The sequence below is a fragment of the Passer montanus genome, unplaced genomic scaffold, assembly GCF_014805655.1.
Source record: "Passer montanus isolate IOZ18808 unplaced genomic scaffold, ASM1480565v1 scaffold31, whole genome shotgun sequence".
Taxonomy (NCBI): domain Eukaryota; kingdom Metazoa; phylum Chordata; class Aves; order Passeriformes; family Passeridae; genus Passer; species Passer montanus.
The window spans coordinates 10,343,590-10,369,169 of NW_024367819.1; the positions used below are offsets into that span (position 1 = coordinate 10,343,590).

Sequence of the window (25,580 nt, forward strand, 5' to 3'; positions counted from 1 at the left end):
CAGAACCGCCCTGAGCCTGCACTGTCATCCCCTGACTCGGAGACCACAGAGAGAGGTGGGGCTGGGTAGTGGAAGGAACTGAGGGGTGTCTGGGGAGACTGGGGGTGACTGGGAGGGTCTGGGATGATACTGGGAGGGTCTGTAGGGAACTGGAAGGGACTGGGAGGGATGCAGGAGTACTGGGGGTACTGGGAGATGCTGGGGTGGGATAAAGGGCAGGCAGTGTGAGGCATTGCAAGGAACAAGGAGCACTGGGGAGGGCACTGGGACTTCTAAAAAGGAACTTGGGATGGAGATGAGGACTGGCAGGAACTAGAAGCACTGTAAAGGAACTGGGAGCACTGGAGAAGAATGGGAGAAGATGAGATCACCAAGGATGGACCTTGGATGGGGCTCACTGAGATGATACTGGAGAGGAACTGGAAGCATTGAGAGGGAACTCTAGATAATGGAAGCACTGAGGATGGACTTGGGATGGGCCAGCTGGGAGGAGTGGGAGCATTGGAGAGGAACTGGGAGCACAGGGGAGGAATGAAGGAGTTGGGTTGACCAAGAGGAAGTGGGAGATGTAGCAAAGAATAGGGAATGATGGGTTCACCAAGGAAAGAGCTGCAATGGGGCCAACTGGGATGAACTGGCAGCCCTTGGAGGGTCTGATTCTTCCTACCCCACCCAGCCCTGTCCAGCGCCACCATGCCTGATGTGGAGATGGCTGAATTTGGGGAGGCCGCCCCCTATCTCCGCAAGTCGGAGAAGGAACGGTTGGCTGCCCAGACCCGCCCCTTCGACCTGAAGAAGGACATCTTCGTCCCTGATGAAAAGGAGGAATATGTCAAGGCCACCATTGTCAGCCGTGAGGGTTCCAAGATCACTGCTGAGACCGAACATGGCAAGGTGGGGGACCCCAGCCACACCTTGGACTCCAGAACCTCAAAACAGCAGCTCTATTCCACATGGGACACAAAGAACCCAACCCACCTTCTCTAGAACACAAGAAACATCTAGACTCAAAATGCCTTCTCCAGCACCCACTGGATGCTCAGATTGCACAGCATCTTCTCTATAACCCAGGAAATATCTAGGCCCTTATCCACCTTTCCCAGAACCTATTCGACAGATAGACCCCATCCAACCTCCTCTATTACCCCAGCCACACCCAGACCCCAAAACATCTTCTCTATCACTTGAGGAACACCTAGACCTCCTCTGGCTCTCAAGGGAACATTCAGATGCCCAACTCCCAGCCCTTTGGGTAGGAACAACTGGGGCAACTCCTTGCCCTGTGTTCCTGCTTCATGGGGTTCTCCTTACCTTGAGCAGACAGTGACAGTCAAGGAGGACCAGATCATGCAGCAGAACCCCCCCAAGTTCGACAAGATTGAGGACATGGCCATGCTGACTTTCCTCCATGAGCCCGCCGTCCTCTACAACCTCAAGGACCGCTATGCATCTTGGATGATCTATGTGAGTTTGGAGCCCATGAGGTTCTTCAGACCCCGTCCAGAACTTGGGTACCCCTTTTGTAGACCACTTGGGCCACATAGGTGCAAGACATCCCTTTTCCAGATCTCATGGCCCACCCTAACTGGGATGATCCTTCTTTACACCTCTTGAGCCACCCAGAGCCAAGATATCCCAGACCCTTTGGGTCACTCAAAACCAGGACATCCCTTCTCCAGATTACAGAACTGGGACATCCTCTCTTCAGACCTCTTTGGTCCCCCACACCCAAGACGTCCCATATCCAGACCACAGGGGTCACCTAAACCCAAGATATCACATAGACACAAGAGGTCGCTTTGGCAGACCCCTTGTACCACCTGGTGGGGTGGCACCTTCTGACTCTGACCCACCTACTCCTTTTTCCAGACTTACTCAGGGCTCTTCTGTGTGACTGTCAACCCCTACAAGTGGTTGCCTGTCTACAATGCTGAGGTGGTGGCTGCCTACCGGGGAAAGAAGCGGAGTGAAGCTCCACCCCACATCTTCTCCATCTCTGACAATGCCTACCAGAATATGCTGACAGGTAGGGACCTTCTGCGGGGACTCCATAACCTTATTCCCTTATCATTTTTGGGGAGCAGGAGATGTGGGGCAGAGCCAAGGTGGGTTTCAGAACCTCATGTTTATTCTCCTCATCCCACCAGATCGGGAGAACCAATCCATCCTCATCACGTGAGTAATCTCATCTGTAAACTCTGTCTTAATCCTCCCCACAGCTGAGACCCCCCAACCTGCACATAGCCCCCCCTTCCCTCTTGAAGTCATGTCACTGGCCAACCCTTTATCACTACATGGACTTGTCTGTGGAGGTCCATTATCCATCCCTCCCAGTGATTCCCCCACTCCCAGCACCATAGCACCAGTACCCAACCATTGCTCTCCTTGGCTACCTTCAGCGGAGAATCCGGAGCAGGGAAGACTGTGAACACCAAGAGGGTCATCCAGTACTTTGCTGTCATCGCTGCCATCGGTGACCGAGGCAAGAAGGAGGCGGGGGCTCCGGGCAAGGTAACGGCAGTGAGTGGGGGATGATACCCAGGGGTCTGGCCAATATTCTGCCACCTGTCTGTCCAACCAATGACACAATCAACCACCCAAACATTTACTGAACCAAACACCCAAAAATCCAACCAACCAACCAACCAACCAACTAACCATCTATCCAACCTTCCATTCATCTGTCCCATCCCCATCCATCCATCCATCCATCCATCCATCCATCCATCCATCCATCCACTGATGGCATCAACCCACATCCCTGTCCATCAATCTGACCACCCACTCAAACCTTCATGGACCACTGTGTTCTCCTATTCATCCATTGAAACCTTGCACCCTTCATCCCCTACACCTTACTGTTTGAACCCCTTTGACACTGTCCCACTCCAACCAGGGCACCCTGGAGGACCAGATCATCCAGGCCAACCCTGCCTTGGAGGCCTTCGGCAATGCCAAAACTGTCCGGAATGACAACTCATCCCGATTTGTGAGTGTTAGGGGTGGAGTCTGTGAGGAAGAGTCTGTGAAGTGGAGTCCTTTGGGAAGGGTCTGTGGGTTGGGGTGTTCTGGGAGAAGGTGGCCACCTCCGCCACCTCCACGTCCTTCCACTATTCTTCCAGGGAAAGTTTATCCGGATCCATTTTGGGGCCACTGGGAAGCTGGCATCAGCTGACATTGAGACCTGTGAGTAGGTTGAGGGCTCCATGAGAGGATATCTCGTTGTCCACCATCCCTTCCTCTACCTATCTCTCCATCCACCTGTCCATACTTCTCCTCATCTTCATCCATCTACCCTTCCACATTCTCAAGCCTCCCTCCATTCATCCATCTGAACCTCTATCTTCTCATCCTGAATTCCACCCATCTTCTCTTCATCCCCACCCCAGACCTCCTGGAGAAGTCCCGTGTGATCTTCCAGCTGAAGGCTGAAAGAAACTACCACATTTACTACCAGATCCTCTCCAATAAGAAGCCTGAGCTGCTGGGTGAGCTATGCTCCCAACCTACCTGATCCCACACCCCTTTTGGGACCTGCCTGTCCCAACCCCTTTTTCTGCTTTCAGACATGATGCTGGTGACCAACAACCCCTATGACTATGCCTTCATCTCCCAAGGAGAGACCACAGTTCCATCCATTGATGATGGAGAGGAGCTCCTGGCCACAGATGTGAGATGGGAGGCCATCAGGTAGTGTCTATGTGTCTCTGTTGGCTGGAGAGGACTTGAACACATTTTTGCACCACAGAGTGCCTTTGCTGTCCTGGGATTCACTCCAGAGGAGAAGAACTCCATCTATAAACTGACAGGAGCCATCATGCACTTTGGCAACATGAAGTTCAAGCAGAAACAACGGGAAGAGCAGGCAGAACCAGATGGCACAGAAGGTTGGGTCTAACCAAGGTTGAGGTGGAAACTGGGGTGAACTCCATGATCCTTCCAGGTTCATATTTTCACTTCTTCATCCTCAGAGGCAGACAAGTCAGCTTACCTAATGGGGCTGAACTCAGCTGATCTTCTCAAGGGGTTGTGCCACCCTCGGGTCAAGGTGGGCAATGAGTATGTCACCAAGGGGCAGAATGTCCAGCAGGTGAGTAGGACATCCCCAGAATGTCCTCCTTTTGGTGTGATATGGTGTCATCTTCAGCAAGAAGAACACCAAGAGGCCCTCTCACTGGTGGGGCATCCTTCTTCCAGGTGATTTATGCTGTCGGAGCCTTGGCCAAAGCCGTGTATGAAAAGATGTTCAACTGGATGGTGACCAGGATCAACAATTCACTGGAGACCAAGCAGCCACGGCAGTACTTCATTGGTGTGCTGGACATTGCTGGCTTTGAAATCTTTGATGTAAGCCCTGGTTGACTATGTTGTGTTGATTACATTGGATGTAGAGTTAATCCTACTGGATGGTCAGATGACTTTGTTTTCATTTGTGTTGACGCTGTTGGGGCTCAGGTTGATCCAGCTGAACATAGTAGTTGTTCTGTTGATCCCACTGGCCATCTCCTCTCTCCTTCCCCAGTTCAACAGCTTTGAGCAGCTCTGCATCAACTTCACCAACGAGAAGTTGCAGCAGTTTTTCAACCACCACATGTTCGTGCTGGAGCAGGAGGAATACAAGAAGGAGGGCATTGAGTGGGAGTTCATTGACTTTGGCATGGACCTCCAGGCCTGCATTGACCTCATTGAGAAGGTACCACCTCCCTCAGGGCCTCATGGGGGCTGAAGGGACTTTGGGGGAAGGGCCCTTTGAGTTGGAGCCTGCCAGGTGCCCCAGAGTTGGTTAGCTAGGTTGTGCTTAATATCCTCCACCACCATTTTTCTTCCTAGCCCATGGGGATCATGTCCATCCTGGAGGAGGAGTGCATGTTTCCCAAGGCCACAGACATGACCTTCAAGGCCAAGCTCTTTGATAATCACCTGGGCAAGTCGGCCAACTTTGGGAAGCCACGCAATGTCAAGGGGAAGCCAGAGGCCCATTTCTCTCTTGTCCACTATGCTGGCACAGTGGACTACAACATCATCGGGTGGCTGCAGAAGAACAAGGACCCCCTCAATGAGACAGTGGTGGGGCTCTACCAGAAATCTGCCCTGAAGCTCTTGGCCAACCTCTTTGCCAACTATGCTGGGGCTGATGCACGTAAGAGGAACCCCCTTCTTCAGCACCTGGGGTTCTTTCCACCCTGTCCCTGTCCTATCTCATCCTTTCTTCTTCTCCAACAGCTGTGGAGAAGGGGAAAGGAGCTAAGAAGAAAGGCTCCTCCTTCCAAACGGTCTCTGCCCTGCATCGGGTGAGAGTTCAAGGGTTATTGGTGGACCCCAGGGTGTGTGGGCATGGAAATCATGTCCCAGGGCAAGGGATAACCCTTGGTGGGACAGGCTGGGGGCATGTCTTCATTCCCTTCATCATCTCCTCCTCCATTTTTCAGGAGAATCTCAACAAGCTGATGACCAACCTGCGGTCTACCCACCCTCATTTCGTTCGCTGCATCATCCCCAATGAGACCAAGTCTCCTGGTAAGCCAATCCCTGAGGATTGATCCAGAGGACACTGCTGGGCTCTGGCCAAAGGTGGTGGTGGGCAGCTGTGCTATGGGGTAGACAAAAGGTGAGGTCACTTGGTCTCAGTTCTGGTGGGCCTACGATCCACAAGGTTTTCATGGTGGGACCAGATGGACTCTATGTTTCCATCATCTACTTGTCCACCTTCCCATCTGAGCTCCCATCCACACTACCATCCATCCCTCTGCCATGCCTTCAAATTCCAGCAGCACTTATCGTCATCTTTCCTCAAAGGTCTTCTTTAAGGCTGGGCTGCTGGGGCTGCTGGAGGAGATGAGGGATGAGCGCCTAGCCCGGATCATGACCCGCTTGCAGGCCCAAGTCCGTGGTTTCCTGTCCCGTCAGGAGTTCAAGAAGATCCTAGAGCGCAGGTAGGTGGTGAGATGGAGATGGTGTTGCATCCATGTTGAGTGGAAACCCCTGGTGATCCACATCTTGATGTGGCTTCTACAGAGACTCACTACTGGTGATCCAGTGGAACATCAGGGCCTTCATGGGGGTGAAGAACTGGCCTTGGATGAAGCTCTACTTCAAGATCAAGCCCTTGTTGAAGAGTGCTGAGACGGAGAAAGAGATGCAGGTAGGACAGGGCCATGGGTAGGGAAGGTGGGTGGGTGGATGGAGAGAGGAAGTGGTAGGTGGGAACAAAAAGGAAAAAATGAGATTTACATGGCACCTTTGTGCCTCCCACAGAACATGAAAGAAGAGTTTGGGCGGCTGAAGGAGGCCTTAGAGAAGTCAGAAGCCCGGCGAAAGGAGCTAGAGGAAAAGATGGTCTCCATGCTGCAGGAGAAAAATGACCTTCAGCTCCAAGTGCAGGCTGTGAGTGACCCAGATGTCCTGGCCCTGCGCTCCTTTTTCATTCACCTCAAACCAAGCTTACCCCTTCCAGGAGCAAGACAACCTGGCTGACGCTGAGGAGCGCTGTGACCAGCTGATCAAGAACAAGATCCAGCTGGAAGCCAAGGTGAAAGAGATGACTGAGCGGATGGAGGATGAGGAGGAGATGAATGCAGAGTTGACAGCAAAGAAAAGGAAGCTGGAGGATGAATGCTCAGAGCTGAAGAAAGATATTGATGACCTGGAGTTGTCATTGGCCAAAGTGGAAAAGGAGAAACACGCCACTGAGAACAAGGTGAGGGTGGGGAGATGTCTTGACCTCAGATTGTGGGGAACTGAGCTGACCAAAGCCAACATGAATAGAGTCTGGTGAAGACCCAAGGCTGGTTGGGTTGGGTTGCCAAGAATCAAGGCTGTTTGGGCTGTCAAATTCAAGGCTGGATGAGTTGGCTCATAAGGACCCAAAACTGCTTGGGTTGGATTGCGATAATGCAAGACTGGTTGGATTGCATCACCAAGAACCAAGGCTGCTTTGATAATGCAAGACTGGTTGGATTGCAATAATGCAAGACTGGTTGGATTGCATCACCAAGAACCAAGGCTGGTTGTGTTTTCCTACATCTCCTGACTTAGACCCAGCTTCACAAAGAGCAAGAACAGCCTCCTGTCTCTTCTTCTACCTCTGTTACCAAGCTGGAGGCCTGATATTTCTCCTCCTGCAGGTCAAGAACCTCACAGAGGAGATGGCCGGGCTGGACGAGATCATTGTCAAGTTAACGAAGGAGAAGAAGGCCCTGCAAGAATCTCAGAAATAGGTCTACAGCCTTGAAGACTGCCCTTCCACTGCCCTCTCAAGGTTCCCTTTCATCTTCTGCCCTTTCTGTTTGTAGGCCAACCTGGAGAAGATGTGCCGCACCATGGAAGATCAGATGAATGAGCACCGGACCAAGTCCGAAGAGGCTCAACGCATGGTCAATGACCTCACCACTCAACGAGCCAAGCTCCAGACAGAAAATGGTGAGGGTCTTGCTCTTCCCTAACCCAATTGCCTAACTCTTGCCCAGTGAGGTGGCTTGGGGGTGTGTCCTGCAACTGATTATCTGCCATTCCACCTGACAGGTGAGCTCTCCAGGCAGCTGGAGGAGAAAGAAGCCTTCATCAACCAGATGACACGAGGGAAACTCACCTACACCCAACAGCTGGAGGACCTCAAGAGGCAGCTAGAGGAAGAAGTCAAGGTAGAGCTTTGTTGGGGGGTCAGTGAGGTCAAAAGACACCTTCATTGCTAAGGTTTGGGATTAAGAAGTGCATCATGAGCCTGCCCTCAAAGCAGGAGCAAATGAATCAAGGGTCCTCAGAAATTTAGAAGGACTGGTGAGTTACAGGGAAGTTGGGCTGGGTTGGGTTGGGTTGGTTGGTAACTAGGTAGTTGGAGTTGGAAAATGCCAATACAGCTCACCTTCATATAGATCCAGGTCCTCCTCACCTTGTAACTCTCTCCCCTCCCAGGCAAAGAATGCACTGGCCCATGCCCTCCAGTCAGCCCGGCATGACTGTGACAAGGTGGGAGGACCAAGGAATGATGGAAGGAGAAGGGTGGAAAGGGGGTAGAGAAATGTGGGTCCCATGAACCAAAAAAAGGCAGGAGAAATCCAGAAAAAATCTGAACAACTTTCAAGGGCCATGTTTTAGCAGACCCTCAAGTCCCTTTCAGGAGAGCATTGGGGAAGGGAGGAAGAGGATGGAAAGAGGGTTATTCATGGGCAAAGCAGCAGCTGAGCAGGTGGTGTCCTCATAGATCTTGTCTGAGTGGAAACAGAAGTTTGAAGAGTCCCAGGTGGAGCTGGAGGCATCACAGAAAGAGGCCAGGTCCCTCAGCACCGAGCTCTTCAAGCTGAAAAATGCTTATGAGGAGTCACTTGATCACTTAGAGACTTTAAAGAGGGAAAACAAGAATCTCCAAGGTGAGACCATGGTCCTTCCCTGCCACCTTTTTGTATCCCACTACATTCCACCAAGTCTGATGGGTTATCATCTGGGTAGAGGAGATCTCGGACCTGACGGAGCAGCTGGGTGGCAGCCACAAGACCATCCATGAACTGGAGAAGGTCCGGAAGCAGCTGGATGCTGAGAAACTGGAGCTCCAAGCTGCACTGGAAGAGGCTGAGGTGAGCCAAATCACATCCCCATGAGTGCCATGTTGTCCTCTATGGCCCTCTAATTTCTGTCTGTCTCCACCAGGCCTCTCTGGAGCATGAGCATGCCGAGAGTGTCAAGGGTCTCCGCAAGTCCGAGCGTCGTGTCAAGGAGCTGAGCTACCAGGTGGGGCTCCTGGGCTGGCCCAGGTCAATTCCTGCCCCTTGGCCTCAGGGCCTCATATTTCATGCTGTACATGACCTCGAACATGGCCGACCTGCTGGCCAGAGAGACACAGGCTGTCTAGATTTGATAAGCCCCACAGTTGAGACCACTCACAGATCCAGAGAAGCACCACTCCCCAAGAACATCATTAACTGTCTCCTGACCCTCACTGCTCTCATGGTGATTCAAAGCAAAGGGAGGATCATGTCCTAACCCACCTGTGTCTCACCCCACAGACAGAAGAGGACCGCAAGAACCTGGTCCGGCTCCAGGACCTTGTGGACAAACTGCAAATGAAGGTCAAGGCCTACAAGCGACAGGCAGAGGAGGCGGTGAGCACTGGAGGGGCATCTGTGGCACCACCCCACAGGAGGGGACAGTGTCGGGGCTGGGACAGTTGGGGTGTGGGAGAGAATGTGGGGAGTAGCAGGGGACCTTGGGGTGGTCAAGGGGTGGGGTGTCAGGGGGTGAAAAGAGTATGTCAAAAGAAAGTGGAGAAAGTGGGTGGGTGGTGGAATGTGGAGATGGACGGACGGACGGACGGACGGACGGATGGATGGATGGATGGATGGATGGATGGATGGATGGAATGTTAGATGGATGGTTTGTTGAGGAGATGGTTGCGTGGCTGGAGGATGGGATGCCTGAAAGGACAGGTGGGTCCATGGTGGGCCAGATGGAACAATAAGAAGATAGGATGGAGGGACAGCTGGCAGGGTGGCAGGAGGCCAGACAGAGCTGTGTGGGAGCCTCACTGGTGTCCCTGCACCCTCAGGAGGAACAGGCCAACTCCAACCTGGCCAAGTTCCGCAAGGCCCAGCACGAGCTGGATGAGGCAGAGGAGCGTGCCGACATCGCCGAGTCCCAGGTCAACAAGCTGCGGGCCAAGAGCCGCGACATTGGAGCCAAGGTGGGACTCTTCCCTGCCCTACAGCTGCCCCACGGCTGCCCCACAACTTCCTCATGCTCACAGTCTCTTTTTTTCATTCTCCATCAGAAGGGACTCAATGAAGAGTGAAGCTCTGGACCCCCAACAATATCCCCTGGACCTCCAAGTGGCCCACCCCCATTCCCAGCCCCCTAACCTTGGTCAGCCAATAAAAAGCATTGAGCAGCATCAGGTTTTGTGGGGCTGTGTTTGTGTGGGGAGGGTAGGGTTTCCCCATGGCATGGCACCCACAGCATGTCTGTAGCCCACTCAAGATCACCAAGGAGTTTGCAGCACAGCGTGCCCCACAGCACAATGCGACCAGACCCACAGTGCAATGTGATGTAACTCATGAGCTCAGCCTTGAGCTGCCTCACAGTGTATCCGCTGTGGGGCAGATACTCTATCTGCTCCATGGTATTCTGTAAGCTCAGCCTGCTCCACACCAGCCTAGATCTGTGTGGCAGGAGATCTGGGGGCAGATGGGGAGGGGGGACCCCAGGAGGTGGGGGACATCAATCTCCACATGTGGGCAGAGCCTGAGTGGATCCCTCAGGCATGTTTTGGCTCCTGAGGCTGCACCTTCTCCTGCTGCAAATGCTGAGGTCCCTCTGTCCTGGCCTCAGTGTTCCCCTATCCACCAGCTGCTCCGTCCCACCGCACACCATATCCCACAACCCCCTCTTCCCTACGGACCTGTCCCTCCATTGCTCTGGACTTGCCATCCATCACCCCACCACCTCTTTGCCCACCAGCCCTGTGTCCTCCATTGCCTACAGTCCTTCTGCCTTCTCCATGTCCCCCTGGTCCCTGCAAGTTCTCTATGTCCCATTGTCCCTCTGTCTCCTGCCTGTCCCTCCCCACCAAATCCTCAGTCCCTCCCCTCTTCCCCCCTCACCCTCCCTTTCGCTGTCCATCTGTCGCTGCCCCATCCCTCCCGGTCCCGGCGGCGCCGCATGATGGACCCCAGGGGACCCCGGCGTCCGGGCGGCTCCCCTCCCCCGCCAAACTCGGGCCGAGGAAGGGTGGGGTAATGTCGCTATGGGGCCTTATGTGGACTCTATGGGGCTCTAAAAAGATTCTATGGGGATTTGCGGAGACTCTGTGTGGCTCCATGGAGCAATTATGGGGCTCTGTAAGGGCTCTGTGGAACAAAGGAGATGGTCTATGGGGCAGGAGAGAGGTATCTCTGGGGCACAATGGGGAGGTGGGGACCTCCCGCCCGCGGGAATGTGTCACTTCGCGGGAACACTTGTCACCTCCTTGATGACAAAGTGGACACGGTGTTCGGGGACTGCTGCCAGACCCCCCCCCCACCTCCCCCAGACCCCTGGCGGCCCCACGGCGCCTCGCTGGGGGGGACGAGATAACAATCTCCCCCCCACTCTCCGGTCGTGTCCCAATATAGACCTGGCAGGGTAGAGCTGTCACCACCCCACCGGTGACAGGACATTGGCCAGGGACCCAGGCATCCCAGCCCCATAGGCACGCCCTTCACAAGGGTCCCCAGAGTCCTAGCCCCACAGATCCCCTCCATGCACAAAGAACCCAGGCATCTGGGCTCCGGAGATCCCACACACACAAGGAACTCAGGCATGTGAGACCCACAGAAACATCACAAACCCCATCAAAGCACCCTGGTCCACATAGATCGCCCACACACACAAGGGACCCTGGCCCCTGAGGTCCCTAATTTCACCCCCCTCCCTCCACCCCCCCTCCCCAGCGAATCCAGATGTCTGGGCTCCATAGACACCTCCTACACAAGGCACCCAGCCAGCCAAGCCCCCTACCTCACCCCACATCCCACCCCTACAAGGGGTCTGGACAGCCCTTGCTCACCCCTATAGCTCTGCCCCATAAATCATCCTGTAGGATGAATATGTGGGTCCTGGATGCCAGGGTCACTGGAGAGATGCCACCTTGTGGCTGGGGAAGCGGGGGGGGGAGGTGCCCCCCTTCTTCTCTTTTATCAGCCACCCCCTCCCCAGGAATGCTCCTCCCCATCCCATGATGGTCTATAAAGGCCTTGGGGCTGTGGGACTGGCACAGGTGTCGGCGTGGGGCAGAGAGGGAGAGGGTGGGGGACATAGTGGGAATACGGGATGTGGATATGAAGGGCTGAGGGAGGATATGGGGGGCTATGGGGTGCACAGGAGGGTTATGGGGCGTATGGAGATCAATGGAACACAGGAATCTGGGGAATATGGGGCACAGGGGGCCTATGGGACACATAGGGGTTCTATGGGGTGTGGGGACCTGTGGGGTACACAGGGGGTTATGAGGCACAGAGGACCTAAGAAGCACTGAGGGGAACTGTGGGGGAAAGAGATCTATGGGGTACAGCAGTCTAGGGGACATTGATGGTCTGTGGGGCATCCAGGGGGCCTATGTAGCACAAGCAGGGCTATGGTGTACTTGGGGTCTATGTGGGAAAGTGATCTATAGGGCATAAAAGGGTCTATGGGGCAAAGAGGATCTGTAGGGTGTAGCCCTACTCACCCTCTGCATGTTCTTCCAGCTTCCTTCATCTTACCTGCTAGATCCACAGACTCCAGGTGAGGGTGATGCTGTGGGGCAGCATGGGGATGGGTGCTTTGGCGGGGGAGTGGTGCTGCTATGCTGCTATAGGGTGTGTGTGTTGCTGTAGGGTCTGCACATCACTACAGGGGATCCATACTTTGCCGTGGGGGTCTGCAGGTGGGGCTGTGCAGGACTCTGATGTTCCCTGCATTGTTATAGGAGTCCCTGCAGTTCTATGGGTCTCTGTGCATCACTGTAGGGATGCCTGAATCATTATGGGGGTCTGTGTGTGGCTGCAGGAGTCTTTGTGTTGCAGGGGGCCATGCACCATTCCAGGGATTGGTGGTCCCTGGTTGTGGAGGTGCCTGCATCAGTACAGGAGTCTGTACACAGGGCTGTGCATGGGACTGGGGTCCCTGCATGACTATAGGGGTCTGCCTACAGCTATAGGGGGTCTGTGCACTGTAGAGGGCTCAATACATGGGGTCATGAATGGCTGTAGGATCCTGTGCATGGGGTCATACACAACCATGAAGTCCTGTACATCGCTATTAGGGATCCTTTAATGGTTATAGGGATCCCTGCAGGGAGTCCCTGAATCACTACAGGAGTCCGTGCATGGGGCAGTGCATGACTATGTGGGTGTACAGAGGGCTATAGGGCTCCCTGCACATCTGTAGGGATCCATGCATGGGGCTGTGCACAGCTGCAAAGCTCTGGGTCTGGCTCTGGTATCTGCCGCAGCCATAGGGGTCTGGGCATGGCTAAAGGGGCCCATGCACGGCAACGGGCTCCGGCCAGTGGGGTTGTGTGGGGCCACGGAACAAGGGGTGAGACCCTGTGGCCACAGCCTCACAGCCCCCCAGGTGATGCAGGGTCCCTGTCTGTGTGGGGCAGGATGGCGGACGCGGTGCTGGCAGCGCTGGGGGCGGCAGCCCCGTTCCTGCGGCCAGGGGAGCGGGAGCGGCTGGCAGCGCAGACCAGACCCTTCGACCCCCGTAGCGAGTGCTTCGTCCCCCACCCCCGGGAGGAATTCGTTCGGGGTCGGGTGACGGGGCGGCAAGGAGGGGAGGCCACCGTCCAGACTGAACTGGGAGAGGTGGGCAACTGTGGGATGGGGGGGTGAGGGGAGGGGGGCAAGGGGCCATATGGGGCAAAAGATTAATGGGGGTGAGGGGATAATGGAGGAGGGGGCTAAGGATGGGAAGGGTTGATGGCAGGAGGGGGCATAGGGGGTGACTGGTGGGGGAGATAAGAGGGAATTGGGCATCATGGGGGATAAGGGGTTGGTGGGAAGTAGGGGCGTGAAGAGTTAAGGAGGGAGGGATTAATGGGACGAAAGTAATGGGGGAGGGATTAAAGGAAGGAGGGGGGTTGAAGGTTTGGGGGAGACCAAATTGAGGAAGGGGAAACCAGGCTGATAGTGGTGGGGGCCCTGACCCATGGAAGTCTCACAACAGATGGGGGGTACCCCCCAAACCACAGGAGACCCCTCTCAACCCATGGAAGAAATCCTACCAATGGAGCACCCTCTATCCCCCAAGCCATGGACATCTCCCAACCCCCACCCCCATGTCTCCCCATTCCTCCCAGACGGTGACGGTGAAGGAAGCTGACATTCACCAGCAGAACCCCCCCAAATTTGACAAGATCGAGGACATGGCAATGCTGACCTTCCTCCATGAGCCTGCTGTCCTCTACAACCTCAAGGAGCGCTATGCCTCTTGGTTGATCTATGTGAGCCTTCCCACAAGCCCCTGGAGCACCTGGGAAGTAGGCGAGGCCTTCCCCACAGCCTATGGGGTGGATGGAAAGTAGTAACCCTTCCCTAAAGCTTTTGGGATACCTAGTACCAGATGGGGCTTCCAGAGAACCTATGGGCCACCTAAAACCTGTTGTGGCTTTTTCATGGACTTTGGGACACCTAGAACCTGGTGGCCCTTTCTCCAGCTCCCTTGGGCTGCCCAGACCCAAGACATCCCATTTCTAGACTGCCTCAGCCACCAAGACCTGAGATGTTGTATCCCCTGACCCCTTCAGCAACCCAGATCCAAGATGTCACTTCAAGAGGTCCCTTGATAGGACATAATGTGTTCCATCCCCAGGCCCCTTGGGCCATGGACACAAGAGATGTAAATCTCTGCATGTTGTGGGCCACCCAGACCCAAGATGTCCCTTCTACAGCCCCTTTTCAGACAACCAAGATGAGGACATCCCGTCACCACATCCCTTAGGCCACCTAGACCTAGCATGTCCCCACTTGGTGGGGTGGCACCTCCTGGCTCTGACCTGCCTGCCCTTTTCTTCAGACCTACTCGGGGCTCTTCTGTGTGACTGTCAACCCCTACAAGTGGTTGCCTGTCTACAATGCTGAGGTGGTGGCTGCCTACCGGGGAAAGAAGCGGAGTGAAGCTCCACCCCACATCTTCTCCATCTCTGACAATGCCTACCAGAACATGTTGACAGGTAAGAATGTCCTGTGAGGACCTCAAACTAGAAGACCCCATTCCAAAAAATGGTTCCTGACTCAGAAGTGGTTCTCACCTGAGAGGATGGAGAACTTCAGCCTCAACCCCAAGACCAAGATGTTTCCAAACTTCATCCCACCTGACTCCTCTTTTTTCTTGGCAGACCGAGAGAACCAGTCCATCCTCATCACGTAAGGCCCTGCTTTATCCAGCCCCACCCCATAGCAGTGGGGTGGGATGAAGTACCCACCAGGATGTTATCCAATATCTCACTGTTGCTCCCCCAGCGGAGAATCCGGGGCGGGGAAGACAGTCAACACTAAGAGGGTCATCCAATACTTTGCCAGCATTGCTGCCATTGGCGACCGCAAGAAGGAGGTGACCAATAGCAGCAAGGTGAGTTCCTCAGTCCATGTACCCTTGGCAGAGAGTGTACCCCAGTGGTATCCACACCCAGCATTGTCCCACCCCGTCCAGGGCACCCTGGAGGACCAGATCATCCAGGCCAACCCTGCCTTGGAGGCCTTCGGCAATGCCAAGACCCTCCGCAATGACAACTCCTCCCGATTTGTGAGTGATGGGGGTGGGTTGTATGAGGAAGGGTCTGTGGGGCAGTTTGCGGGACAGCGTCTATGGTCTGGGATCTTCTGCATGAAGGCAGCCACCTCCACCTCCTGCCACTGCTTTCCCAGGGGAAGTTCATCCGGATCCATTTTGGGGCCACCGGGAAGTTGGCATCAGCTGACATTGAGACCTGTGAGTGGGTTGAGAGCCCAGTGAGAGGCTGCCTTGTAGTCCATTATCCATCCATAGACTTATCTATCCATGGATTTATTCATCCATCCCAGGACTCATCCATGTATGGACTCCTCCATCCACCCACAAACTTCATCCATCCACCCAGGAGCTCCATTCATCCACACATAGCTCCCTTTCTCCCTCCATCCAGTCGCCTCTTCATCTCCACCTGGACACCAAGCAGCCAAGGCAGTACTTCATCGGTGTGCTAGACATCGCTGGATTTGAGATCTTTGATGTGAGGACTGAGGGGGTGGCAGGGCATTTGTCCTCTTGAGGTTTGTGTTGATCCTCTTGGGAGTTGCATTGACTTCATTGATACTACTGGGCATTTTGTTGACCCAGCTCAGGTTCACCTACAGATCTCATCAGGCATTCTGTTGACCCTGTTGGGTGTTGAGTTAATCCAGTTAATCTCATCTCCTCTCTCCTTCCCCAGTTCAACAGCTTTGAGCAGCTCTGCATCAACTTCACCAACGAGAAGTTGCAGCAGTTTTTCAACCACCACATGTTCGTGCTGGAGCAGGAGGAATACAAGAAGGAGGGCATTGAGTGGGAGTTCATTGACTTTGGCATGGACCTCCAGGCCTGCATTGACCTCATTGAGAAGGTACCACCTCCCTCAGGGCCTCATGGGGGCTGAAGGGACTTTGGGGGAAGGGCCCTTTGAGTTGGAGCCTGCCAGGGGCCCCAGAGTTGGTTAACTAGGTTGTGCTTAATATCCTCCACCACCATTTTTCTTCCTAGCCCATGGGGATCATGTCCATCCTGGAGGAGGAGTGCATGTTTCCCAAAGCCTCAGACATGACCTTCAAGGCCAAGCTCTTTGATAATCACCTGGGCAAGTCGGCCAACTTTGGGAAGCCACGCAATGTCAAGGGGAAGCCAGAGGCCCATTTCTCTCTTGTCCACTATGCTGGCACAGTGGACTACAACATCATCGGGGGGCTGGAGAAGAACAAGGACCCTCTCAATGAGACAGTGGTGGGGCTCTACCAGAAATCTGCCTTGAAGCTCTTGGCCAACCTCTTCTCCAACTATGCTGGAGCAGATGCTGGTGGGTGAATGGATGGTGGGGTGATGGAGCAATGAGTTGATGGAGAAGTCTGCTGTCCACTAGTCACCTTTCCTGTGTTACCCTATGCCTGTTCTCTCCAGGTGGTGATGGAGGGAAAGGGAAAGGAGCCAAGAAGAAAGGTTCCTCCTTTCAGACCGTCTCAGCACTGCATCGGGTGAGGGATCTACATAGTGGACCCCCTTTGGGGCAATGGGAGGATATCTCCTGGGTGGTGGATCACCCCTTCAGTCCCACAGACCCTCTCTTGCTCTCACATTAGTCAGCTTGTTCTCTCCTCTGTCCCTCAACAGGAGAACCTCAACAAACTGATGGCTAACCTCAAGACAACCCACCCTCACTTTGTCCGCTGTATTATACCCAATGAGCGGAAGGAGCCAGGTGAGCAAAGGGTAGGGCTGAGGGCAGGGAAAATGGTGGTAGGTGTGGCTTATGGCTGACACCACCACCCCTCTGACCCACTGCCAGGTGTGATGGACAATCCCCTGGTAATGCATCAGCTGCGCTGCAACGGGGTGCTAGAGGGCATCCGCATCTGCCGTAAGGGCTTCCCCAATCGCATCCTCTATGGGGACTTCCGACAGCGGTAGGCACAGAGGAGAAAATGTGGGGATGGGGTGGACAACCTGAGTAGGGCTGACCTCAGGGTTTTCATGTCCTCTCTGGTCACCAGGTACCGCATCCTGAACCCTGCTGCCATCCCTGAGGGGCAGTTCATTGACAGTCGCAAGGGTGCTGAAAAGCTCCTGGGATCCATTGACATTGACCACAACCAGTACAAATTTGGACACACCAAGGTAAGGGCACATGGTGTCTCCATGGTCCTACCATACCTGGGGTCATGTGGACCCCATGGTCTCACCACTGATGTGTCCATCTGCCTATCCACCCCACCCCACCCCACCATCCATCACTTAATTTCCCCAGCAATCCATCTATCTGTCCACAAACCCTTCCCAACCGATTCACTCTCTCACTCACTTCCTTCCTCCATCAGGTCTTCTTCAAGGCTGGGCTGTTGGGACTTCTGGAGGAGATGCGGGACGAGCGCCTCTCCCGCATTATCACCCGCATCCAGGCTCAGGCCCGAGGGCAGCTCATGCGCATCGAGTTCAAGAAGATCCTGGAGCGCCGGTGAGAGGGGAAGGGTGTTTCTCCTTGAGAAAGGACGTCTGGTGGGTCACCAGATTTGTGGTGTAGTGGCATCTGTGTCACCATTCTAGAGACTCACTGCTGGTGATCCAGTGGAACATCAGGGCCTTCATGGGGGTGAAGAATTGGCCTTGGATGAAGCTCTACTTCAAGATCAAACCCTTGTTGAAGAGTGCTGAGACAGAGAAGGAGATGCAGGTGGGAGGAGGTGATGAGATGGGCTGCTGGGGATCCAAAATGGGCAGGGTGGGGTTGATGGATGAAGGGGATTGGGTGTGGCTACTGATCTCCTGGTCTCTGCTTTAGAACATGAAGGAAGAGTTTGGGCGGCTGAAGGAGGCCCTGGAGAAGTCGGAGACCCGGCGCAAGGAGCTGGAGGAGAAGATGGTCTCCATGCTGCAGGAGAAGAATGACCTTCAGCTCCAAGTCCAGGCCGTAAGTGAGACTGCCCCAAAAAACTATGTCAGGGGGGTGACCAGCAGCCCTCCAGGGCCACCCTACTTCATCTACCACTCCAATACAGGAGCAGGACAACCTCAATGATGCTGAGGAGCGCTGTGACCAGCTGATCAAGAACAAGATCCAGCTGGAGGCCAAGGTGAAGGAGCTGACAGAGCGACTGGAGGATGAGGAAGAGATGAACGCAGAGCTGACAGCTAGGAAGAGGAAGCTGGAGGATGAGTGTTCGGAGCTGAAAAAGGATATTGATGATCTAGAGCTGACTCTGGCCAAGGTGGAGAAGGAGAAACATGCCACTGAGAACAAGGTGAGGGTGGAAAGAGGCCTTGACCTTAAATTGTGGGGATTTGTGTCAACACAACCTGGAGGAGATCCAAGGCTAGTTGATCTGGGCTACATGAACATCCTTTGGGTTCTCTACCACTGCAGTGGCCTCACTGGCCAAGGACAACAGCAGCATCACTCAGCTTTGCCCTACCTCTGGTACTAAGCTGGAGGCCTAGTGTTTCTCCTCTTTCAGGTCAAGAACCTCACAGAGGAGATGGCTGGGTTGGATGAAACCATTGCAAAGTTAACGAAGGAAAAGAAGGCCCTGCAAGAATCTCACCAGCAGACGCTGGATGACCTGCAGGCAGAGGAAGACAAGGTCAACACCCTGACAAAGGCCAAACTCAAGATGGAACAGCAAGTGGATGACGTGAGTGTGGTCTGGTCCTACCATGAGTAGTGCTAAGGAGCTTTCTAGGGCAGGTATGATGGAAAACTGAGGTTTCACGTTTCCACACAGCTTGAAGGCTCCCTGGAACAGGAAAAGAAAGTCCGGATGGACCTGGAACGGGCCAAAAGGAAGCTGGAAGGTGACTTAAAGCTGACCCAGGAGAACATCATGGACCTGGAGAACGACAAGCAGCAGCTGGAGGAGAAGCTCAAGAAGTAAAGACGGACCTCTTTCCCTGGTCTAAACTGGGGGCAAGGGCAGGGACCTCACTGCTAACTGCTTTCACTTGCAGAAAAGAATTTGAGATCAACCAGCAGAACAGCAAGGTTGAGGATGAGCAGGCTCTGGCTCTGCAGCTCCAGAAGAAGCTGAAAGAGCTGCAGGTGAGGAATCTATTCTCTGCTTATTTGGACGAGACTAAGAGCCTCCAGTTGGTTGGGTTGAGGTGAAAAGTCTCCATCTGGTTAGGCTGAGTTTAGGAGTTTTCAGTTGGCTGACAAATGTTCAGATGTCTGGCATGAGCTGAAGTGTTTTCAGCTATTGGGGTGAGTTGGGTTGAAAAGTCTCCAGCTCAATCGGTTGAGTTGAGTGCAGGAGTTGGGTAGAGCCAAGTTTGCTGACAGCAGCTCCGTCCCTGGACCACAGGCACGGATTGAGGAGCTGGAGGAGGAGTTGGAAGCAGAGCGGACAGGCAGAGCCAAGGTGGAGAAGCTGCGCTCAGACCTTTCACGGGAGCTGGAGGAGATCAGTGAGCGGCTGGAGGAGGCGGGTGGTGCCACATCAGTGCAGATCGAGCTCAACAAGAAGCGTGAGGCAGAGTTCCAGAAGATGCGGCGGGACCTGGAGGAGGCCACGCTGCAGCACGAGGCCACGGCTGCTGCGCTGCGCAAGAAGCATGCCGACAGTGTGGCTGAGCTCAGTGAGCAGATTGACAACTTACAGCGCGTCAAGCAGAAGCTGGAGAAGGAGAAGAGCGACCTCAAGCTGGAGCTGGATGACCTCAGCTCCAACATGGAGCAACTCATAAAAGCCAAGGTAGAAGAAGACCAAGGTGGACATCTTATCTCCACCATGGGCATCATTCTCCTTCTTCATTCCTTCCCTCCATACTTTCCTCCTTCAAGGTGGGCATGGAGAAGATCTCTCGCACCATGGAGGACCAGGCAGCTGAACACCGGGCCAAGCTGGAAGAGACACAACGAGTCCTCAATGACACCAGCACCCAACGGGCCAAGCTCCAGACTGAGAATGGTGCAAACCCTGACCCACCATACCCCTTACTCCACATCCTCAGCCCCTGCCCCACATCTTCAATCCCTGCCACACCTTCAAAACCTGCCCTACCTCTGCAGGAGAGCTGTCCCGCCAGCTGGAGGAAAAGGAGGCCCTTGTCTCTCAATTAACTAGGGGCAAGCAGTCATACACCCAGCAGATGGAGGACTTGAAGAGACAGCTGGAGGAGGAGATGAAGGTGAGGTTTGTGGGATGGCTCATAGGGTCTCCAGGCGGGCCACAAGACAAGGTGTCCTTCACCCTCATGGTGGTAGCACCAAATGGAATTCAAGTTCAGGCCAGTTCAGTGGGGTGGTTGCATCTTAGAGTGGTTGAGTAGGGTTGCATTGGTCTAACAGCTGAGAGGTCGGGCTGAGCAGGTCAGTTGTGAAGCAGCTGGGTTGGTCTATAGGTGGCTGGGTGGCACTGCATGAGGGGGAAGTCAAACTGGGCCAGACTAGAGGTACCCATGTTTAGATGGCTCTGGGTCTAGATGTGCTGAATTTGGTTGGAATGATCTAGAGAAGGTTTGGCTGAGAAATATCAGTGCTTACTAGTATTTCTGAGTTTGACCTCCATATAGGTCTATTGCTACTACTCCTTACCTCTGCCTTCCAGGCAAAGAATGCACTGGCCCATGCCCTCCAGTCAGCCCGGCATGACTGTGACCTTCTGAGGGAGCAGTATGAGGAGGAGACAGAGGCCAAGGCTGAGCTCCAGCGCTCACTCTCCAAGGCCAACTCTGAGGTGGCACAGTGGAGGACCAAGTATGAGACAGATGCCATCCAGCGCACTGAGGAACTGGAGGAAGCCAAGTGAGTCCTCTCCCCATGAAAGGAAGCCTCTATGAGGCAGGGAAGAGTGCACACCCTTCCACTGTAGAAGAATCTGGAGAAGGTATACGGGTCTGGAGATGGTAAAAATCCAGAGCCTCAGCAAATGAATAGGAAGAATAAGGTTTTAGTTGGCCGACTTGATCCATGGGTCACCACAGCCAGGTTTTCTGCCACGGCAGGAAGAAGCTGGCCCAGCGGCTGCAGGAGGCTGAGGAGGCAGTGGAGGCGGTCAATGCCAAGTGTTCCTCCCTGGAGAAGACCAAACACCGGCTGCAAAATGAGATTGAGGACCTGATGGCAGATGTGGAGCGATCAAATGCAGCAGCTGCTGCGTTGGACAAGAAGCAGAGAAACTTTGATAAGGTAAGAGGACACAGTGGTGAGACAGGAGCAGATGGGAGACATGGGGACAGAGAGTGACCTCTTGCTTTGCTCCAGATCTTATCTGAGTGGAAGCAGAAGTTTGAAGAGTCACAGATGGAGCTGGAGGCATCACAGAAAGAGGCCAGGTCCCTCAGCACTGAGCTCTTCAAGCTGAAGAATGCATATGAGGAGTCGCTTGAGCACCTGGAGACCTTCAAAAGGGAGAACAAGCGTGGCTGCTGAAGCTCAGTCCCACCTGAAAGGAGCCCAGGCTCACCTCAAGGTGGGATTACCCACCTATAAGGAGGTCTTCTTAGGTCCCTGAGCTGCTGGCTGATCTCCATTATATTTATCCCAACAGGACACCCAGCTGCAGCTGGATGATGTGGTAAGAGCCAATGAAGACCTGAAGGAGAATATTGCCATCGTGGAAAGGAGAAACAACCTTCTCCAATCCGAGCTGGAGGAGATGCAGGCAGTGGTGGAACAGACTGAGAGGGCTCGCAAGCTGGCCGAACAGGAGCTGATTGAGGCCAGCGAGAGGGTCCAGCTTCTCCACTCACAGGTGAGACATCACATACCTTCAAGGACAGAGGTCATCTCCATCCATGGGTATGGGCTTCTAACGGGTTGAGTTACCAAGATCTCCAGATCCTTTAAGCCTGCAGAGTTGGCAGGGAGTTGGGCGTCATTAAGTACTGGGGGGTTGAAGAAGGATGGGTCAGCAGTTCAAGAGACACCTCATGAGATCCTCTCCTCTAATTCCAGAATACCAGCCTCATCAACCAGAAGAAGAAGATGGAGGCCGACATCTCCCAGCTGCAGACAGAGGTGGAAGAGGCCATCCAGGAGTGCAGGAATGCTGAGGAGAAGGCCAAGAAAGCCATCACTGATGTGAGTGCCATAGTGGGACCTACATCTAGGACACCTTCCACTGGAGGGTGAAGTAGAGCATGCTTTGGTCCTCCTTCTCTGCTTGCTTCTCTCCTTGGGCAGGCGGCCATGATGGCCGAGGAGCTGAAGAAGGAGCAGGACACCAGCGCCCATCTGGAGCGGATGAAGAAGAACATGGAGCAGACCATCAAGGACCTGCAGATGAGGCTGGATGAGGCCGAGCAGCTGGCCCTCAAAGGGGGCAAGAAGCAGCTGCAGAAGCTGGAGGCTCGAGTGAGGGAGCTGGAGAATGAGCTGGAGGCTGAGCAGAAGCGCAATGCTGAGAGCATTAAGGGTCTCCGCAAGTCCGAGCGTCGTGTCAAGGAGCTGAGCTACCAGGTGGGGCTCCTGGGCTGGCCCAGGTCAATTCCTGCCCCTTGGCCTCAGGGCCTCATATTTCATGCTGTACATGACCTCGAACATGGCCAACCTGCTGGCCAGAGAGACACAGGCTGTCTAGATTTGATAAGGGACCACCCACTGTATGTACGTGAGTACCCAGAACATGGTCTGGGCCATGAGCTACCCAGGCCACCTCTCAGTGTCCCAGTATCCATGGAATCTTATGGGGGCATGATCCATAACCTCAGGTGGGATCTCATCAAGGGCAATAAGACATCTTCCTCCTGCTCCCAGAGCTGAAGCCACCCACAGATCTCAAGAAACTCCACTCCCCAAGAACTTCATTAACTGTCTCCTGACTGTCATAGCTTGGGTGGTGATTCCAAGAGCAGGTAGGGTCAGGTCATGATCCATACGTGTCTCACCCTACAGACGGAGGAGGACCGTAAAAATATGGTCCGGCTCCAGGACCTTGTGGACAAGCTCCAGCTGAAGGTCAAGGCCTACAAGCGACAGGCAGAGGAGGCGGTGAGCATTGGCTGAGGCAGCCATGGGACCACCCCCAGGAGAGGACAGTGTGGGTTTAGGATGTGGGAGAGGATGTAGAGAGTAGCAGGCAACCATGAGATGAGGTAGTCAAGGGGTGGTGGGTTGTCAGGGAATGAGGAGGGTGTGTTAGTTGTGGGATTGAGAGATGATGGGGAAGGAAGGAAGGAAGGAAGGAAGGAAGGAAGGAAGGAAGGAAGGAAGTTAGTTTATGTGGGTGGAAGATTGGATGGATGGATCATTGAGTAGATGGTTGGGTGGTTTGAAAATGGGATGTCTGAAGAAACAGGGGTTTCTATTGAAGGCCTGATGGAGCAATAAAATAGTCAGGTGTATGGAGAGCAGATGGGGTGGCAGGAGGCCAGACAGAGCTGTGTGGGAGCCTCACTGGTGTCTCTGCCCCCTTCAGGAGGAACAGGCCAACACCAACCTGGCCAAGTTCCGCAAGGCACAGCACGAGCTGGATGAGGCAGAGGAGCGTGCCGACATCGCCGAGTCCCAGGTCAACAAGCTGCGGGCCAAGAGCCGCGATATTGGAGCCAAGGTGGGACTCTCCCCTGCCCACAGGTGCCTCATAGGCCACCCCATGGCTGCCCCACAACAGCCCCTTTTTTTCCTCTATCAGAAGGGACTCAATGAAGAGTGAAGATCTGGATCCCTAAGTATCCTACCTGAACTCGCAGCTGTCCCATTTAGACTTCCAAGTGCCCAACTCCCCCTAGCCCCTCAAGCTTGGAAATCCAATAAAAACCATTGAGCAGCAGCCATTTGTGTGGGGTTGAATTTGTGTGGGGAGGGTGGGGTTATCCCATTGTATGGTACCTGTAATATGGATGGAGCCCATATAAGTTTCTAGTAAATCTGAAATTTATGAAGAAGAAATTTATGGGATGTGGAAAAAGGGACAGGCCACACGGAAGCATTGTCAGAGCATTCAGGGATGCAGTGAGGAAGGCCAAAGTCACCTTGGAACTGAATCTAGCAAGGGATAACAAGTACAACAAGAAGGGCTTCTACAGGTATATCAGCAGCAAAAGGGAGATTAGGGAAAATATGAAGCCACTGCTGAATCAGATGAGAGAGCACCTCTGTGGAGAAGGACCTAGAATTCTTGGTGGATAACAAGTCAACTATGAGCTGGCAGTGTGTCCTTAGGGCCAGGAGGGCCAATAGTGTCCTGAGTGCATCGGGAAGTGTGTGACCAGCGGGTCGAAGGAGATGATGCTGCCCCTCTATTCGGTCACAGTGAGGCCACATCTGCTGTGGTTCCAGTTCTGGGCTACTCAGCACAAGAAAGACAAGGAGTCACTGGAGAGAGTCCAGGAGGCCAGGAAGATGATCTGAGATCTGGAGCATCTCTCCAGGGAAAGAGACTGAGGGAGCTGTGCCTAAGTCTAGAGAAAATTCAGAGAGGATCTCATCAATGCATCTCAAAGGTGGGTGTCCAGAGGATAGTGCCAGACTTTTCAGTGGCGCCCAGAGACAGGACAAAAAGCAATGGCCATAAACTAAAACACAAGAAGTTCCACCTCAACATGAGGAAGAACTTCTTTACATTTAGGGTGGCAGAGCTCAGGAACAGGCAGCCCAGGGAAATTGTGGAGTCTCCCTGTCTGCAGACATTCAAAACCCAACTGGGCACGTTCCTGTGTAAATTCTCTAGGTGACCCTGCCTTGGCAGGGGGGTTTGGACTGGATGATCTTCTGAGGTTCCTTCCAACCCTAAAATTTTTGTGGATTGCCAACCCGTGTGGACCTGGTGCACCCCACAGGATGTTGCAGCCCACCCCACAGTGCAATATGATTTCACCCATGACGTGTACCTGGACCTCAAACTGCCTCACAGGTTATCTCAACCTGACTCACACCAATCCGTATCTGTGGGTGGGAAGAGATGTGCCTGAGGCCACATAGAGAACCAAGGAGGGAAGGTCCTCAGGAGATGGGGAGCAGCATCTTGTACCTCCACATGTAGCACAGAGCTTGGGTGAGCCCTTCAGGGACCTCCTGGTTCCTGAGCTTGCAGCTTGTGCTGCTTCTGGCCTCAGTGTTCCCCTAGCTGCTGGCTGCTTCCCCTAGACTAACTGCTCTGTCCCACTACCCACCATGTTTCATTTCCCCTGTCCTTCATGTCCCACTGTCCTTCTGCCCCAAATGCTTTCATCTGTCTGCCTCTCCATGGATCATTCCACCACCCCTTGGCCCAACAGCCCTGTCTCCTCCAACTTGTTACCCTCCATTTCTCACTGTCCCTCCATCTCCTCCAAGGGCTATTATCCCACCATATCTCACCATCCCTATGAGTTCTCTACCACTCCATTTCCTCCAGGTCCCTACACATCCCACAATCTCTATGTCCCACTATCTCCATTCCCTCCACATCCCAGCATCTTCATGACTCACC

The 25,580-nt window shown here is 54.0% G+C and overlaps 1 protein-coding gene across 1 annotated transcript; it reads left to right on the forward strand.

The window, feature by feature from the left end:
- Nucleotides 1-23,939, forward strand: LOC120504905 (myosin-7-like). The gene is given in 39 exon segments (XM_039714808.1): nt 1-55; nt 677-894; nt 1,318-1,464; nt 1,870-2,026; nt 2,148-2,175; nt 2,400-2,520; nt 2,897-2,989; nt 3,123-3,186; nt 3,390-3,488; nt 3,567-3,670; nt 3,749-3,887; nt 3,972-4,090; nt 4,198-4,347; nt 4,523-4,693; nt 4,831-5,140; nt 5,224-5,291; nt 5,430-5,517; nt 17,024-17,141; nt 17,229-17,352; nt 17,553-17,689; nt 17,779-17,905; nt 18,014-18,142; nt 18,231-18,473; nt 18,687-18,863; nt 18,954-19,099; nt 19,177-19,267; nt 19,530-19,919; nt 20,009-20,135; nt 20,237-20,355; nt 20,775-20,971; nt 21,172-21,355; nt 21,431-21,586; nt 21,588-21,638; nt 21,717-21,920; nt 22,124-22,249; nt 22,352-22,627; nt 23,063-23,158; nt 23,586-23,720; nt 23,802-23,939. Coding segments are annotated over 38 exon segments (5,433 nt in total). The 5' UTR covers nt 1-55; nt 677-693; the 3' UTR covers nt 23,823-23,939.
- Nucleotides 23,940-25,580: the final 1,641 nt, after the last annotated feature.